General features: G+C 41.2%; 1 protein-coding gene across 2 annotated transcripts in view; it reads left to right on the top strand.

The window, feature by feature from the left end:
• The window catches only part of SLC6A1 (solute carrier family 6 (neurotransmitter transporter), member 1), a 150688-nt gene that overhangs the window by 73658 nt on the left and 58546 nt on the right, over nucleotides 1–18484 (top strand). For both annotated transcript variants that reach the window (XM_015406112.1, XM_015406113.1), the window contains one exon: nucleotides 17097–17537. In XM_015406112.1, coding sequence (XP_015261598.1) covers nucleotides 17300–17537 — 238 coding nt within the window. In that variant the 5' untranslated portion in view covers nucleotides 17097–17299. The remainder of the gene's footprint in view (nucleotides 1–17096; nucleotides 17538–18484) is intronic.

Genomic DNA, 18484 nt, shown 5'->3' with positions numbered 1-18484 from the left:
CTTCAAATCTGTCTCCTCCAAAATATGCCTGTCACTAATAGATTTCAGACAAAAATAAAGCAGAGTTCCTCCATACTATCAAGTACACAGAATTCTTGCTTAATTTTGTGAATCTGTTTTCTGTCCTATGGAGCCAGACTGGGTCAGTGGTCAATTTGACTCTCTCTACATGCTGCAAGCTTCTCCCCATTCTGTATCTGCCAGACACTGCAGGCTACTGAATCCCTTTGGCTATAGAGACCAAGTTGCCTCCTGAGATCTCTTCTCTTACCAGAGGGTGTGCTCTGTGGTATATTCAAATTCACTGTGGCAACATAGTCTCTGAAAGTACCCTTTTCTGTGCTGTTATGCTACAGGGTCTTTTCTCTTGATACAACTTTTCTTTTACATGCCCAAGGCTTTGTCTTTCATCAGTGGCAAGCCAAGAATGAACAGCTGCTCTATGACTCTGTGAGTGAACTTGAGGTCTCCCATCCACTGGAGGGACATAAATTAGAACCTCTGACCTTATCTTTTCCATGTTTCCAGCAGAATAACTTATCTGTGCTCCTGGACACTGTCCATTACTGGCTCAATAGTTATCTATCATGATGAGTGAATGCCTATATGGGTCAGCAGCAGTCCTCCAGGAACCACCCTGGGGCAAACACGATTGAATACCCACACACCAGTCACTAACCATAAAGGACAATGAAGCAATGAGCTAGTCTTATAAAACTGTATTGCAGCATTAACAAAACATCTAAAGTGCTAATAAAATGCCCTGTCAAGCTTTATTCTAGCCATAGCTGCCAAGCATTTAGTTGTTTTACAGCTTTTATATAAACCTTCCCTGGCATCAAGTCAGGCAAGGTGGTAGCCTTTTAACACTGTCCAGCTGCTCTATGCCATTGTTTCAGTCATGGGTAATACACTAGAAACCTTTCCGCTAAAACTACATAGAGACAATTTAGTCAGCAGAACAGAGTCAGTCAGATGAAGCTGAATCAGAATACCATAGATCTCATTAGAAGATGTGCATTACCACAATTGTATAATATTTCTGTTAATAAAATGAAGTACAAATTCTGGCTCAGCTAGTTATTTTCACAGAAAACATGGAGTGTGACATCCCATTTTAAAGAATGGGAACGTTCCCAACTAAAAGATGTTCCTGCAAGTATCCTTGGCTATCTGTCTAATACTATTTAATATCCTATAGCTACAGTGTTTTTTTTGAGGTCACATACATTTCATTCATAAGATGTTGACCGAATACAATTGATATAATTTAACATTCCTTCAAATGCCCTTCATGACTGTTAGCGAAGTCAGGGGAAGGGGCCAACAAGTTTTGTCAAGCAACCCATAAGTTACTACTTTACAAAGGAAAGAAAATCTTCATATACCGCCCAAATGTACACATTCTTTGAAGGTAGCATTGAGACAAGGCATAAGCTGGACTCTGTTTCTACTTTCTTGGATATGTAAGAAACTGTTTACTACAGTTAAGTATGTGCAAAGATGTGCCCAAAGACCAAGTTGTATGGTAAATGAATCTATGATTGCTTGGATCCTAGAAGGAACTAGCTTCAGCAGGTGTTCAAACAATTGGTGGTGGGAAGTGCTGTCAAGTCACAGCGGACTTATGGTGACCCCCATGGGGTTTTCAAGGCAAGAGACATTCAGGGGTGGTCTGCTTCTGCATAGCATCCTGGTATTCTTTGGTGGTCTCCCATCCAGGTACTATCTAGGGCTGACCCTGCTGAGGCTTCTAAGATCTGATGAGATCGGGCTATCCTGGGCCATCCAGGTCAGGGCATTTGTATAGTTAGTGCTTCTTTTTAAAAATAAAATGTTTGGGATTTTCAGGTACTTGTGCTCACAGAAGCAGATATTCACTGGACTTGGCTAGCCCAGGATTTTTTTTCTCCCCTTTTCAAGGCAAATTTAAATTTTACTTTTCCACATTTCTGATATTTTATGGTAGGATAATGATATAATATGATCAGGAGCTGACAGTATACCATGCTCTTATTTTTAATGTCTATCACTTCTTTACTCTCTCCCTTTTACAACTCCCTTTGTGCCCTGAGCAATAAGGGGAGATGAAAATGGTCTCAAGAGGAATTTTAACCCAACCGATGAGCTGCTGAGCTTTATAAAAGTGCAGGCTGAAGTTCCCTTTCTAAAACACTTTCATAGCAGAGACAGGTGTTCCTGGAAGTTTGGCACCCAGGGTGGGTGGGCTACATGGTTTGAGTGCTCCTGGCTAGAAAGGAACTGAAAATGTAGTACATATTTCTTCTCTACTCACAAAGGCAATATCCTTTTTATGAGGTCTACATGTGCCCTTGAGTATCTTATTCTGTTTGTTCCATGTATGAATATAGCATACAATGCAGAAGAAAAATAAAATGTCCAGTGCAGCAATAAAAATCACAAACCAATTTAATGCTTTGTCTTCACATTTGGGTCCAGTAGCACCTTAAAGACTAACAAGCTCCCTTTGTTCTTTGAAGAAGGGAGTTTTGGCTCTTGGAAGCTTATATCCTGGAAATCTTGTTGGTCTTTAAGGGGCTATTGGACTCAAGTCTTGCTCTTCTATTGCAGGCCAATGTGGCTACCTACCTGAAACCATGTTCCCATTGTATACGAAGGCAGATTGATTCATCTCTGGATTCCTAAGACTCTGAACAATAAAGCTGAACTTATTCTAGTTGAGGGGTTATTGGCCTGGCTCAGTTGGTAGGCACTAGGTCCAGTCAGCCGCCTGATTGTCTTCTCTCTTGTTATAAAACTGTTATAGATGATACGTGAGACTCAGGTGAATAAAATGTCTATATCTGTAAGCTGTGAGAACGTGTACCTCCATGATATATTGTAATATTGTCAGAATGGACCCCTCTCTAAATATGAACTGAATGGATATCAGACATACAGCTCACAACTCCAGAAAATAGTCATGTAGTATCATTGCCTCCAAACTGTGAGACTGAGCAGATATTCTCCAATAAGTTGACATTGTCATAAATATGACATAAATAGGAATCTTTCTAGCTCTGTGATGCTCAGCTCACCCACTAAGATACATCCGGCCTACTGAAATGTTCTTCACCAATGAAAATTGCCCTTAAGAACTAGTACAAATTGATAACCCTACTTCAACCATAGAAAATTAACTACTTCTGAGAGAAAAATGTATATGTTAGACATTTCCAACTTCCTCAAGCCAGATACCTGCTCTGGACCAACAAGAATTGCTCCCTTCGAATGTAATATTAAAATTAATCATAATGTGAGTGATGAACACCCAGGCTGAAATAAACAACCTTCTAGGATATATTCAAAACAAGATTTTTATCCTCAACAGTCCTATGAAGAACTAATTAATTTGCCCCTCAAATAACATAAAAAGGCCTTAAAACATGCACATATGAAGTGCATAGTTATCCCTGATCAAACCTGTTTTATTTGTTATTGTAAGACACCTATAATGCTAGTTTATACAGAGTGGCAAGCATTTGTCACCTACAGTTCAAATACAGGGAGGTCTCTCCTTTGATTTACTGTTTCCTCATGTAAAACAGAAAGGGCAAACAGTCATTTTGGGAATAAGGGAGATTTCAGAAGCACTTCAGCCAACTCAAAGCCATCATCCCACAATCAAACTTCAGCTTAAAGTAATAAAGTAATAGGTCACAGCAGGCATTTTGGAACCAACCAGAAAGCTTCAAGGCATTGAGGGATTACTTAATTGGTTGCAGGGAGGGATGGTCAGTCTACATTTTCTGAAAGTTATGGCTGCCATCATAGCTTTCATATTTCCTAATGCTCTTTATACCAGCTTGATGGCCTCCTGCTCTAGCATAGCAGCTGATCACTCCAGCCATATTTAATCAACACCACCAGAGTTCCCATCAGGCATTGCATGCAGTGGCACATGCCAGTAGGATAATCTTAACATTTTGGCCCAAACCTGCCAGAACAGGACGAGTGGCAAGGAGGAGTCAATTCTTATCTGGTGATTATTCAATAGATTAGCATTGGATGGAAGTAGGAAGCAGATTGGCATTCTTCGGAAGAAGGTACAGCTGGAAGGCAGGGAGAAGTCTCAGTCAGAATCACTGCTGCTCGAAGAGGAGGAGGAATGGTTGCCATGCAGCTTGTGGAGCTTATGTGGTTTGTGCATCTTATGAGCTTTCTTCATCTTCTTCCTCATCTTCTTCGCTTCCTTCTTATCCATCACGTGGGTGCCCACAACAACAGCTCCAGGCAGCAAAGGGGCAGGCGGAGGGTAGCCAGGCTGGTGGTGACCAGGATACGGGGGCTGAATAGGATGGCCCGGAGGGTAGGCGGGCTGGCCTGGGATCCCTGCTGGGGGAACAGGATATGAGCCACCAGGGACAGGGCCTGGGGGGAAACCAGGATTCACTGCAGGAGGATATGCAGGATTGGAGCTGGAAGGGCAGGAAGAGTTGGGAGGATAGGATGCCCCAGGGTAGGTACCAGGCCGGCCTGGATAGGGATTTCACATGGTCCAGAAGATGAGAAGAATTTGTCACTTTCGCCTTCAGAATTCCCTTTGACTTCTGCTTCTCCGCCTCCGCACAAATCTGCAGCTGCTGTTCTGCAGATTCTATCAGGAGGAACGAGACCATCTTATACTACCCCTTCTGTCTAGATTTAACCCTCTGCAGTGCTATCTTGACTTTAGGCAAGAAGTCCTTCATAAATTCCTCTTAGAAGACGTTCAGAGCTCAGTGACTTATTCTGTAGCAAAATTTTGTTGCTTAGCTATTAGGAAACGTAAACTTGTTTTAGCTGAAAAAAGCGTATGATTCTCTTATTAACATTATTTTACTAATTTTATTAATTTTCTCTTGTTAATGTTTTTATACTGTTCCTATGTTATTACTGTTTTAATCTTTCTTATATCAGAATTATACTGTTTTACTGGCTCTTGCTGTAATAAATTAGATCGGATTGGTATCAGTTAAAGAACTACATCTTTTGCAACTGAAGATGTTTGTAAGAGACACAATGATTTTCTGCATTACGATCTGGCAATCTTAGACGGGCTCAGAGTGAAAATGTTCTTCTTTGTACAAAAAAATAGATGAGGTTAATAAAAGATTTCTTAATATATATATTTTTGTGATACATTAAATCCTTTCTTGGTAGTGTGAGGTACCAGACTACCAATTTACCATTTAGAAAGGAAGCACAGCATTAATTCAATATTAGAAGACTATTCATCTGCAGAAGCAAACATGAAGTTAACGTGAGGAAAAATGAAGAGGTTTTGAAGCTGTAGCTTAGAAGCAGTGTCTCCGGAGTTGTTACTTCCCGGCTGTGCCTTTAGGCACCAGCTAGCGCAGCTGCAGCTAATATAAAGAGTCACTCGTGTAGCAGTAAAGCAGCCAATGGGAATGGAGGCAGTTTGAGTAATTGAATTTCTGTAGAGAGAAATGATGGTGAAGCCTGGGGTTTATTACTGCTAGGAGCTGGGGAGAATCTGGGCAGTCTGAGATGAAGCATTCATGCAGCCTCAGGAATTAAAGGCCTGATTCTCAAGACATGTACAAGTAGAGACATTTGCTAATTTAGGTTAGACTTCCTTTCCAAGTTCAAATGTTTAAAGTGTTCTGTACATTGGTAATAAAGTCAAAGATTTATTGTGGTTAATTCTATGGATTTCCTGTTGTCTTGCATGTTCCAGGGACAGTCGATTATTATTCCAAGCTATTCTCTGCAACTTAGTTAATACAATTCAGTCATAATAACTATTTTAGACATTTGAGTTTTCAAGGACATCTGTCTCACACAAAGCAATGGTTAATCTCCCTTCAATCCACTCTTGGTATTAGCTTCCATTCTTCACCCAAAGGTAAAAAATGTATATATACTCACAACTACTTGTTTTAATGTTCTCCAGAATGAAAGGCTATTATAAAGTGCATTATTTGGTAAACAACAGTTAAAGTATCCCAGATCACAATAATAACGTGACATTTTCTCTTTTATTTGATACTCTTGTTCCCGGAAAATTATAACAGTCTAAATGGATTAAAGAGCAACTGTTTGCAGTTAATTTTACTGTGGTTTAGATACCATGAGGGAAAGGGTTCTGAGTACTGATCGGGTGGTTTGTGTGGTTGTGGTATTCACACCCATTCTGCAGCCACTTCAGGATGGAATAGCATCGCAACAATACAGTTCATATGCAGCTAGGTGACTGTTAGCTGTTTCAGATTTTATTTTAAATGGCCAATAAAGATTTAAATATGGTGTTTTAATGGGTTCGTCTGGGGCTTGTCAGCAGACAGCAGTATAGTGTGTTTTTTTCTTTTCTGGTTACATTTAGTTTTAACTTTGTGGCTCTTCCTACGTAGGGCTTTGCTGGTCAGTATAAAGTGACATAAAGTGGTGCAACATAAGGGATGTGCTCAAGTTTATTCTTGGTTGATCTCAGTTCATTTTGGTCTTGGTAATTATTCATTATTGTTATTATTACGCTTCTTGATTTTCCTTATTAGATTCATTATTAATTTCCATTGTTTATAATGTAAAACACATTTCAAGCTGTAACTGTGTTCTGTCTAAGTGAAATGAAATACTCAGTGTTTTAATCCTGAACTAAAGGGATTTCCTTGCAAAATTGAAGCAAATAGGAAAAAGAAGTAAACCTCATTCTGTAGGCAAAATTTATGCTTGTAGAGAAGACAAAAACAGGAAATAGTAAGAATCAAACTACACGCTCACCTAACACACACATAGAACTAGCTAAGGAAAGGCAGGGTGAAGGGCTATAATTACCAGTCTTGCAGGGAACAGAACTGTGGAGACAACAGCAAAACAACCAACATTTCATCGAAAAGAGGGAGAGAAGACCCAACGGATTGGGGGTGTGGGTATGGATCCCAGAACACACACACTGCACTGGTGGCTAGGTGCTCTTCATATAGGGCAAAATGGTCCCTCGGGGGCAAGTTGACATGATGCCCCCAAAACAGTAACTTGATAGGTTTTCAAAGTTATGCAAAAGTTTTGAAAGGATTCTGATGACCCTGCAAATACCACATGGGAAGCTAATGGGTTTGGTGAATAGAACTGAGAGTTGACTACGTGTCACTTAATAAGGGTGAGGAGGTGCAGAGGAAGTAAGGTTGGACTTGATGAGATTAGTCCAAGGGTGAGTCAATAGGTTTTGGGAGACCCATTGTCCTATATTTTTGCATCCCTCTGGGGGGGTGGACATTATTGTTGTTGTTGTTGAATCACCCCACCACGCCACTCGTAATTCACCTTCCAAAAATACTTGCCCAGGCTTGTTTCTGACTGGCATCTATTTTGTGTCATTTTGGGCCAGGCAGTGTCCTGTGATTATGATTTTTTAAGATGATATCTTAAGAAGGGTGTTTCTGCCTCTCTAAGCTACAAATTGCCCTTCTGCGAGAGAAGGGGTCTGACTGCTAACGATATAGCCTCAAGAGGCACAAGCAATTAAAAAGTTGCTTGTTCGATCTCATCCTTTCATGCATTTCTGCTCACTTTCCTCTCTTGCACAACTGGCCTCTTCTGATAAGGGGAGTTCATCCCACCCTTTTGTCTCATCAAATGGAATCTCATAGCTGTTGCTAACTGTGAAAGAGAAAGAACATTTCTGCAAAGAGGAAACACATTCTCATAGCCTGATCCTGTAATAGGGTTGCCAGACCACAGCCTTTAACCCCTGGGTGCATTTGGGGGGCCAGGACAGGAACACCAGCATCACAGCTTCATAGAATCATAGAGTTGGAAGGGTCATCTAGACCAACCCCTGCACAATGCAGGAAATTCACAAATTCCTCTCCCTTCACACCCCCAGTGACCACTGTTCCATGCCTCCAGGATCTCCAGCCAGACTGTCCTGGAGAAAAATTGCTTCCTGACCTCAAAGTGTTGATCAATATTTCCCTGGGCATGTAAAAAAGGGCCACAAGAATGAAGCACTGATGCAACCCTTCCTGTCCTCCCTCTCCCTCTCATGATCTGCCTAAGTTCACAGAATCAGCATTGATGTCAGATGGCCATCTAGCCTCTGTTTGAAAATCTCCAAAGGACAGCCCCCCACCTCCTGAGGAAGCCTGTTCCATTGAGGAACTGCTCTAACTGTCAGGACGTTCTTCCTAATGTTTAGCCAAAAACTCTTCTTATTTAAATTCAACCTGTTGGTTCTGGTTCGACCTTCTGGGACAGCAGAAAACAACTCCATACCATCCTTTATATGACAGCCCTTCAAGTACTTGAAGATGGTTATCATATCATCTCCTTTCCAGGCTAAACATACCCAGCTCCTTCAACCTTTCCTCATAGGACTTGGTCTCCAGACCCCTCATCATCTTTGTTGCCCTCCTCTGGACACATTCCAGCTTGTCTATATCCTTCTTAAATTGTAGTGCCCAAAACTGAACACAATACTCTAGGTGAGGTCTAACCAGAGCAGAGTAAAGCAATACTGTCACTTTGCATAATCTGGACACTATACTTCTATTGGTACAGCCCAAAATTGCATTTGCCTTTTTAGCTACCGATCACACTGCTGACTCATGTTCAGTGTATGGTCTACTAAGACCCCTAGATCCTTTTCACACATACTACTCCCAAGACAAGTCTCCCCCATCCTATAATTATGCATTTGATTTTTCCTACCTACATGCAGAACTTTACATTTATCCCCATTGAAATTCATTTTATTTGTTTTAGCCCAGTTTTCTAGCTTGTCAAGATCATCCTGTATCCTGACACTGTCTTCTACCGTATTTGCTACCCCTCCCAGTTTAGTATCATCTGCAAATTTAATAAGCATTCCTTCTGTTCCAAATCATTAATAAAGACATTGAACAAAACAGGTCCCAGGACAGATCCTTGAGACACTCCACGTCACTCCTCTCCAAGAGGATGAGGAACCATTCACAAGCACTCTTTGGGTGCAATCTGTCAAGCAGTTACAGATCCACCTAACAGTCATAGGATCCAAACCACATTTTACCAATTTGCCAACAAGAAAGGTGGTAACTTTCTCAAAAAAAATGATAAGGTTAGTCTGGCATGACTTGTTCTTGAGAAACCCATGCTGGCTCTTAGTAATCACAGACATCCTTTCTAAATGCTCAAGGACTGTCTGTTTGATTATTTGTTTGTTTATTTGATTATACTTTACCAGATATAGACATCAAACTGGCGGATTGGTAGCTACCTGGATCCTTCTTTTTCCCCTTCTTGAAGATGGGGACAACATTTGCCCACCTCCAATCTTATGGCACTTCACCTGTTCTCCAAGAATTCTCAGAAATAATGGACAGAGGCTCAGAAATTACATCTGTGAGTTCTTTTAGTACCCTTGGGTGGCCAGTTTGGTGAGTTCTTTTAGTACTTTTGGGAGAGCCAGTTTGGTGTAGTGGTTAAGTGCACGGACTCTTATCTGGGAGAACCGGGTTTGATTCCCCACTCCTCCACTTGCACCTGCTGATGTGACCTTGAAAAAGAGCAGTTTGTGTCAGAGTTCTCTCAGCCCCACCCACCTGACAGGGTGTCTGTTGTGGGGAGGGTAAGGGAAAGGAGTTTGTAAGCCGCTCTGAGACTCCAAGTGAAGGGCGGGGTATAAATCCAATCTCTTCTTCTTCTTCTCTGAGAAAGTTCCATTTAAAGAAACTAGGGCTGTGGTCACACACACTAAATAATCCACTTTCAGTCCACTTTCAGTGTACTTTCCAACTGGGTTTTACTGTGTGAACTGGCAAAATCCAGTTGGAAAGTGCACTGAAAGTGGATTATTTAGTGTGTGTGACTGTAGCCTTGGTGTTTATGTACTACTACTATGCTGATCCTAGGCTGCAACTCTCTTCCCTCATCATGTGTTCTGTTTTGGCCATGTTGAGTACAATTTCCCTCGCAAGAGAAGACTGAAGAAAAGTAGGAATTGAGCAGTTCTGCCCACTCTTCATCACCTGTTACAATTTCACTTTCCTGTCCTTGCAATGGGCCTACCATGTCCTTGATCATTTTCTTAGTTTGAACATAAAAAAGAACCTTTCTGTTGTTGTTTTTAGCATCTCTCAGTAGTCTAAGCTCATACTGAGATTTAGCTTTCCTAACTCTCTCTCTACAAGCACTGGTTATTTGTTTATATTCATCCTTGGTTATAAGGTCCTCCTTCCACTTTCTAAATTAATATTTTTTATTTCTCAAGTCTTTAGAAAGTTGTTTATGGAGCCACCTTGGCTTCTTTAGGCTCCTCCCATTTCTCCGTCTCATAGGAATCATTTGTGATTGTGCCTTCAGTATTTCGCTTTTAAGAAACTTCCCTGGCCAAGAAACAGTGCTAAAGTCTCCTTAACCAAGGGCTTTGTTTTTGATTAAAAATACATGATATAACTATATTAGGGGAAAGGTATTGGGAAAAGAGTGAATTCCCATGTTTCCCTCTCCAGATGCTTTTTAAGGAAAATTCAAGATGTTAACAGATGGCAGATATTGTTATTGTTGTTGTTATTTTGTCTCATGTGGTTTGGCCCTGGCCTGATTTACTTAGGCCCCGTTCATACGAGGCCAGTTGGGCCGGGAGTGGGACGGAAGGGGGGCGGAGCAAACCGGCACGATCCCACCTCAACATCTGGGGAGCGTGCCGGATCCGTCCCGGTTCCGTCCCTACCGGTGATACCGCGCAGGAAAACAGAACCACCTACCGAGGTGGTGGAATCCGTTGGAGCGCCGCAAGCCGGGCCGTGGGATCGGCCGGCTTGTATTTGCGCTGGTGCTTCCCGGCCCCCTGCCGTACTGCGCATGCTCGAGCATGCGCAGTTCGGCAGCCTCCCCCTCCCAGCCAACTCTTCCTCCCCGGCATCTGATCGTGCCGGGGAGTGACGCGCCGCGGCTCCGGGGATCTGTGGGATCCCGCCGCGGCGTTCCAACTTTGGTGCGGCTCACATTTGCCGCAGATCAGCCCTCCGTTTCCCTGCTGTGTGGCAGGGACCTTAGTGTTACTGATTGCATGGCATGTGCATTAAGATGGCAAGCATTTGCTTCCATCTGTCCATTCTGTGGTTCTTCCTGAATATATTTGGCACACTTGTCAAATGATATAAATTAGAACAAAAAGGAGCAGTTCCTTGAAGAAACCTGTGTAACAAGAGCAACAAAAAAAGGACCCTAAACCGGTACAGAACATCATCATCATCATCCTTATTTATTGTATTTATGAATCACCCAATCCCTGCGCAGGGCTCTGGGTGATATACGATATCCATAAAACAAAAACAAGATAAAACTAATTAAAACATGAATAAAACTTTCCAACAATCAGATGGCAAATAAACAGTCAATCCCAATTCCAACTGCTGGCTACTTCATGGGCGGGGGGGGGGAAGAGGGAGAGGTAGGTGTAAATAACAGGGAAGGGTGCCAGCCAAGATGGAATCATTGCTGTCCTCAACCAAAAGCCTGGCGGAACATCTCTGTCTTGCAGGCCCTGCGGAATCGCATCAGATCAGATAATATGTGAACTGGAGAATATAGCATTATACAAAAATGTTCAATGGTTTTGTTATACATATTTAGAAGTAAAATATTTGCACATTCAACCCACGAAACAACAGAGTAGTAAACAAATAGCGCTGCCAAGCCACCGGGTGGAGACGGGGGATCCCCTTTCTTCCTGCCATATGTCTTAATTGTTGTTTTTATGTCTGTGTATTGTATTCTGACTGTGGTTGTAGTTGTTTAAGTGGTCTTTGATTGCTTTGAATGTTTTTGAAATGTGATTTTATTAAATGTGTTTTAATTTGTTAGCCCCCTTAGTAACCCTTGTGAGGGCAGAAAGGCAGGATATAAATTTTGTGAAATAAATAAATAAAATATTATCTGAACAGGCCAGTAAGGCCAAAACTGGAATCAACAAAAATCAAAGTTGCTGGTTACTCTGGAACAAATATCCCTGTATTGGGAACCTGCTGTGCTAGTGTCAAGTTCAAAAATTGCTGTTCGTTATTTTATCCAAGAATGTGACACTGACACTAACCCTAGTGTGAAAAACTAAATGTGTGTTTGCATTATAGGAACAAAAAAGGAGGGGGGAAACAAAACTCAACCCAGAATATGTTGAAGACACTACAAGGGTCAAGCTACAACAGATAAAATATAACCAAAATAAATATTTATTAAGTGGTGTACACAATAGTAAAATTAAAAACATAGGGCCTGAATGTCAGGCCTCAGTAAGTGTCAGAGCAAGCTTTATTTAAGCTGTAACATTTCCCAAACACAGTTGATGAACATGTCAAATGACCAGCACAAGACTATACACATTTGGGCTCAGGGGCCTTCCTCAGTGGTCAATAATATAAACATTTACACATACAAAAATCCCAGAAACTACTGTACATCAATTCTGACCAGACGTTATCTCATATATTGTGTGGTATGATGTAAGTTTATAAAGCAGGACATGGATCTCTTCACATGGTAGCTGTACTCACACAAAACCATAGAGTTTTCCCTCGGATGATTGTGGCCCCACCCCCAACGTCCCCGATGTGCTTGCGTCACTTCCGTGTGATGTGCTTTGGGGGTGGGGTTTCCCCTGGGGGCCCGATCCAGCGGCGGCGGGGAACGGGCCTCCCGGGTGGGGGTTTCCCCGCCTCCCGGGGGGACTTGACATCCCTACCCCCAGAGAGCATTACACTCAAGCGATCAACATATATCGGAAGTCCCTGGCCCAAAGAGCATCCAGCTTGGTGGAACTCTCTGCTTACCAACACCAGGGCATTGCCTGTAATGCAGAGATGTTCCACCAAGCATACGATTGAGGACAGCAACAGTTTTAACATCAGTGGGTTTAACATCAGTGGTCTAATGGTTAACAGTTGCCAAAAGATATTTGGTTTACTAACGGCTTTCAGAATTATAATATGACGCCATGTGGGTATCTGGGATTTCTAGAATTGTATTTTTAGACTATTTAATTATTTTATATGTATTTTTATAGGAATTTGTTGTACACTACCCTGAGCCTGCTTGCGGGGAAGGTGGTTTAAAAGCCTACTATACTATACTATGGCCCCAGTCACACGGGCAGGAAACTGCGGGGGAGAAGCGTGGCTGTTTGCCCTGGGGCAAACTACTGCGCAGTTACGCGATCAGACCTCTTGTGGAGGTCCTGTGGAGGTACCGTGGAGGTTCCATGGCAAGGGAGAGGTGCTGATCACAGGACAAGCCGGCGCGCAATGAAGAAGCGCGCGCCACGGCAAACTGTTTTTTTTGTGTGTGTACACGACGAATGCGCATGCTCCATTGGGTGCGTGTGCGCATCCACAGAGACTTGGACAAAAAAACACACCTTATTTGCAAGGGGACATGGGCGGGCGCCGGATGCCACCGGAAAGGCGATCAGACGCCCGCCCTTGCCCCGCAGTTTCCGGAAACTAGTACCTCCGAGGTACTAGTTTTTTGCCACGCAGTTTTGGCTGGAAGCCTTGGTTGAGCCACAGGAGTGCTACGCTTCCCAGATGTGCTGGTGAGATCGCGCCCGGAAACTCCGCCTGTTTTCCATCTCACTTGTGTGGCTTCTGTTCCGTGTGACCGCAGCCTATACTATACTATACTATACTATACTATACTATACTATACTATACTATACTATACTATACTATACTATACTATACTATACTATACTATACTATACTATATAAATACTTCCAATATTTCTGGAAAATGGCCATTTGATTTCAATTACAGGTTGATGACACACACATCCATGGCCTGTTTTAAAGGAGCCATGCTGAAAAAGAGCCATGCAAGAAGATGCAAAAGACAGTTTTTATAAAGTATTTAGGAAACCATGCAACCCTTTAGCTCTCCCATAGTTGCCAAGCTTAGTGAAGCTCTTGATAACAAGGAACTTTACCTGCCATCCCTAAATTAGTGCTTCATGTCAAGGAACTGGACAAAAGCTCTTGGATTTTCACATGATTTGCATACCTATTCAGTGAAAAATCTTCTCCTAGCAAAAAAATTTTGGGCATTTTCAACACAAAAAGGCCTAATTGTGTAGGTTGTTAATACCTGAGATCCCTGAAAGAAGTCTTTACAGCTCTGTGTACTGCCTTTTTGGGATGTTGCTCCTGTGTCTTCATACATCAAAGAGTACATGACACTTGTGAACATGTAGGTCTGCATTTGACTTACTTTGGGATCAGCTTGGGGAAATGCACACATTTCATATTGATCTATCTGGGAGTCTGAATGCTACAATACATGGCTCATTCCATATGGAAATGGATTTTCCCCAGAGGACTATAAAAATGATGTTGCACAATCAAAGTTCACTATGGAAGATCTGTACCAATAAATTATACTTTAAACTTTAAAAATAAAGGTATTGGAATACAAGAACACTGGGTAATCCTTGGGTTTTTCTGTGATGTAAAACAGCACGTCGTATTTGCAGTTCAATGTTTTCCTCAGTAGGTGGTGCTAGAAAATTGTGCTTTGGCTTATCCCAACAGCTTTGGTTCTGGTGCTGGTTGGTGATATGAATGTTTCTCCCTGATAAGGAAATCATGTTCATTTTCTGTCTAACAATCTGTGAAGCAAAGTTTAAACCTGTGTGTGCAAACTACTGAGCTAAGATACTTTTCACATTTGAAAGCAAACCTAGATCAAAAAAATATTGGTAAGTAGGGCTATTAGAAAAAAAGAACTGCCAGGAAAAACAAAAACCTGCCCAGCAAACTGCAGGTGCAACTTTTGGAACAGCAAGGAACAAATTTAGAAGAATAATCCTTGATGTGACTTTGTAGGAACAATGGAACAAAACAATAGGACAAAACAATTAATCAAATGTGCATTCTTCTGATGTGAAGGCTGTGTATTATTAAACCTGTCCCACAATGCTACTTGCACTCTTCACGCTTACACTAGGCTGAGATTATTCCATAATTATCAACAAGAAGCCCAGTCTTGGGACCTATGTCTGATTTTTTAAAATTAATTTTTTAAAAAAACTTCTGGCAAATGTACCTTTTTTAAAAACAACAAAAAAGGGAACTGAAGCGGGTTTGTTGTTGTTGTTGTTGGTTTTGCATTTGAAAACGTAGGTCCTTTCTGCATTTGCCTTGCCACTCCAGATTTTCTTAGTGTTTGAGTCAAGGCAATTTAAGTCCATGGCAAAACCTCATCCAAATAACCCAGAGTAACAGCAGACTGAAACCAGGCTGACCACTGAAGGGAGGTAATGTAATCCAGAATGGGGGGGAAACCCGTAAAGAAAAGCAGGTTGATTTGAGTGCAGAATGGGGGAAAAGCTGGATTAAAAAGAAGGTTGAATTCTATTTTAGTGCAGACTCACTTGGTGGACACCACCGTGAACATGGATTAAAAAGGGAGTTCAGAAAGGGCCACAGCTGGCATTAAGAAAAGGCTAAAGAGAGTGATTTTCATATGACTTTTACTTCAACACTGAGTAGAACCTCAAAGACTCTGGAAGAACTGGATTCTACTTGAACTCCTGGATCAGCAGTGTGTAAGAGCTCAAATGGATACAATGCAAAACAGTTTCAACAAACAATATCTTCACACTTTATCTTCTTGTCTTTCATCGTCTCATCCTTCTGCCTACTCATTTTTTTCATGGTGGATGGTACAATCCAATCAATGACAGAAATATGTTAAGACAGAGGGGAGTTCACCACCACGGAATAAAATAGGAGGTCATCAGGGAAAAATGGAAACTAGTCAAATGTGGATTTTGATGGACAAAAGAAGCCAGCATGCTGAAAACTATACAGAACCCTTTAAAACAAATAAAGATTTGAGCTGCTTGCAATACAATAGATTACTTGTCTACACAAAATCTTGTTCCATCAGCTCTATTAACATATGAAATCAAATAGATTTGGTTGTGTAATATAATGCTAACAGTACCCAGAGAGGATTGCATTACAAAAGGAAATGTGTGAATTTCTCAAAATGCTGGATGCCAGTAGCTGAAGGCAACTGTGGACAAAATGCAGTTTTGCTAAAGTATTTTGCTTTGCTCTCTTTAGCCAGAAAATTTGAAGTGATTTATCCAAGTACTAAATTTCTGCTGTGAGATGTAATCCAAGATGAAATGAAAGACAATTTAGGTCTTGGACATAAAATTGATTCCTGAATTTGGGTTGAAAATGACTCATTATATATGTCTAAAAGCAATACTGTAATGTGAAACTAACACATTTGGACTGTAATTTGAAATTGACAGGTTCCTTGTATGTATCTTCTGCCAGAAAAACAGTGAAATGAAGTTTTACCAAGTTCACTGTTCATGTTTGTTGAATTTGTTGTGGTCTAGTTAATACTGTTCCCCCCATTTTATAATAACACTAGCAATGGTTCAAATTATATGTATCGGTTCTATATTGATAATGTGTTTTGAATTTTTTTTTGCTTCATTGAGCCTAACATACACTACTATTGCTTAGCATCTTGTATTAGCTTTATTTCTGGTAATTTTCAATTGGATCACCAAAGAGCCACGGGTACAATTGTAACAAAAGCCCAATTACATACAGCATGATAAGGATTTTACAACCATGATGGTGTGATTATTATAAATTAGTAGCTGACATTACAACCACTGATATAGGCAATGCTCCTTCTAAACTGTTATGCCCATATACTATCCGCAAAAATTCTACATTGTGAGCTATCGGCATTCAAGTTGTGAGCAAGCGATTTGGCTATTGCATAAATTATTTTGCTCTGGAGCCATCCTTCCTGAGCTAAGACAAAAATGTGTGAGCCAGAGGCTAAAAAACGGTGAGCTAGCTCACACTAACTCAGCTTAGAGGGAGCACTGGATAGAGGTGATAATCTTTAAACTAGTATGTTATTAAATTCACATACATACTTAAGGCATGAGTGTGATATTCTATCTGGCTGCCCTGTTTTGGTTCCATTAGATGAAATGTGTACATACATGCACTTGGTAATGTTGTTATGCCCATATACTATCTAGTACTTTCATCTCCATTATATGATTGTTGTTTCCTGACCTTTCTTCTTCATAATAAATGCAATGTAACGCTTTCTTCCAGTCTTGTTTTCCAGGTTAATACAGACACCTATGATAAGATATCTGTTTGCATTTTAATGCATTCAAGCATCATCTCCATTATTACTTTGACAACCCTGTAAACCCTTAGTTGGGTAATCAAGAGCCGCAAAGCTGCTGTCCACGTGGACTGGTGCTGACATTTCTCGGCCGGCTACAAGAGCCTCTCCATCTAAACCTAGAGAAATGGCAACAAATGGAACAAAAGTTGCTGATGGGCAAATCTCCACAGAACTCAGCGATGCTTCAATCACCAATGACAAACCTAAAACTCTGGTAGTAAAGGTGCAGAAGAAAAAGGGAGACCTTCCAGACAGAGACACCTGGAAGGGAAGATTTGACTTTCTTATGTCCTGTGTGGGTTATGCAATTGGCTTAGGGAACGTGTGGCGGTTTCCATACCTTTGTGGAAAAAATGGAGGAGGTACATGGTTCAATTTTTATTTAAGTCTTTTGAATTTTTTTAGATTGGAATGCAGGTATTTCTGTTGAAATGCGGGCTTATGTTAAGCTTGTATTATCAGCTACTGATACAGCACAAAGTGAAACTTATGATAGCAGTTTATACCTCCTAGCATAGGTCTGCAAAAATACACGGGGGTGATGTATGGCAATCCACTTGTGATTTTGTGGGGCTATCACACATTGAAAATGCTTGCACAATATAGACTTAATTCACGTGTTACAAGAGCTGGAGAAGCTCATATGGGGTACTCTTTTAACTGCTTGGTTTGTCCTATGCTGAGGAAGATAACCAGCTATGGCCACCATACTCTGGGGGCATCTGCTTTTGGTGGTTGTAGAAATGCTTCCACTTCTGGTGTAATCAAGGCTTAGCTGATTGCAAAAAGCTCAATCAGGTTGTGCAGTGGCACTGACAGCACCACCTCCTAGCATTAAGGAAAATTACAAGAGCTGGAGAAGCTCATATGGGGTGCTCTTTTAACCACTTGGTTTGCCCTATGCTGAGGAACATAACCAGCTATGTGAGCTCCCTTTCCAATGGAGGAAATGACCATTACCCCAATCCACAGCAATCAGAAACAACCCAAGGACAACTCAAATAAAGGTTATTTTCTTCAATGTGGGAATCAGATCTCATGGCATGAGAGTAAAGGAAAGGATGTTGGTGTTATGCTTTTAGAGCAGTGATGTCACAGGAGTCCTATGACAATGAGGCAACACTTTCTGAAGCTAAGGAGCTGGGCTCATTTAGGTCTTTTTAGGGTAGAAATATTTGGAACTCAAAGTGCTTTAACCCATTTTCTAACATAAGCCTGAACTCTAGCAAGCCTGTTGCAGTGCATTATTCCATACATGGAAGAAAGTAAACAAAAATACTATTGTTAAGAAAAAATGTTTTTTTCCTTT

Source organism: Gekko japonicus, unplaced genomic scaffold (genome assembly GCF_001447785.1).
Source record: "Gekko japonicus isolate JY-2015 unplaced genomic scaffold, Gekko_japonicus_V1.1 scaffold778, whole genome shotgun sequence".
In the NCBI taxonomy this organism is placed as follows: Eukaryota; Metazoa; Chordata; class Lepidosauria; order Squamata; family Gekkonidae; genus Gekko; species Gekko japonicus.
The sequence above is the reverse complement of the archived record's forward strand: the minus strand, read 5'-3'. Positions and strand labels throughout refer to the sequence as shown.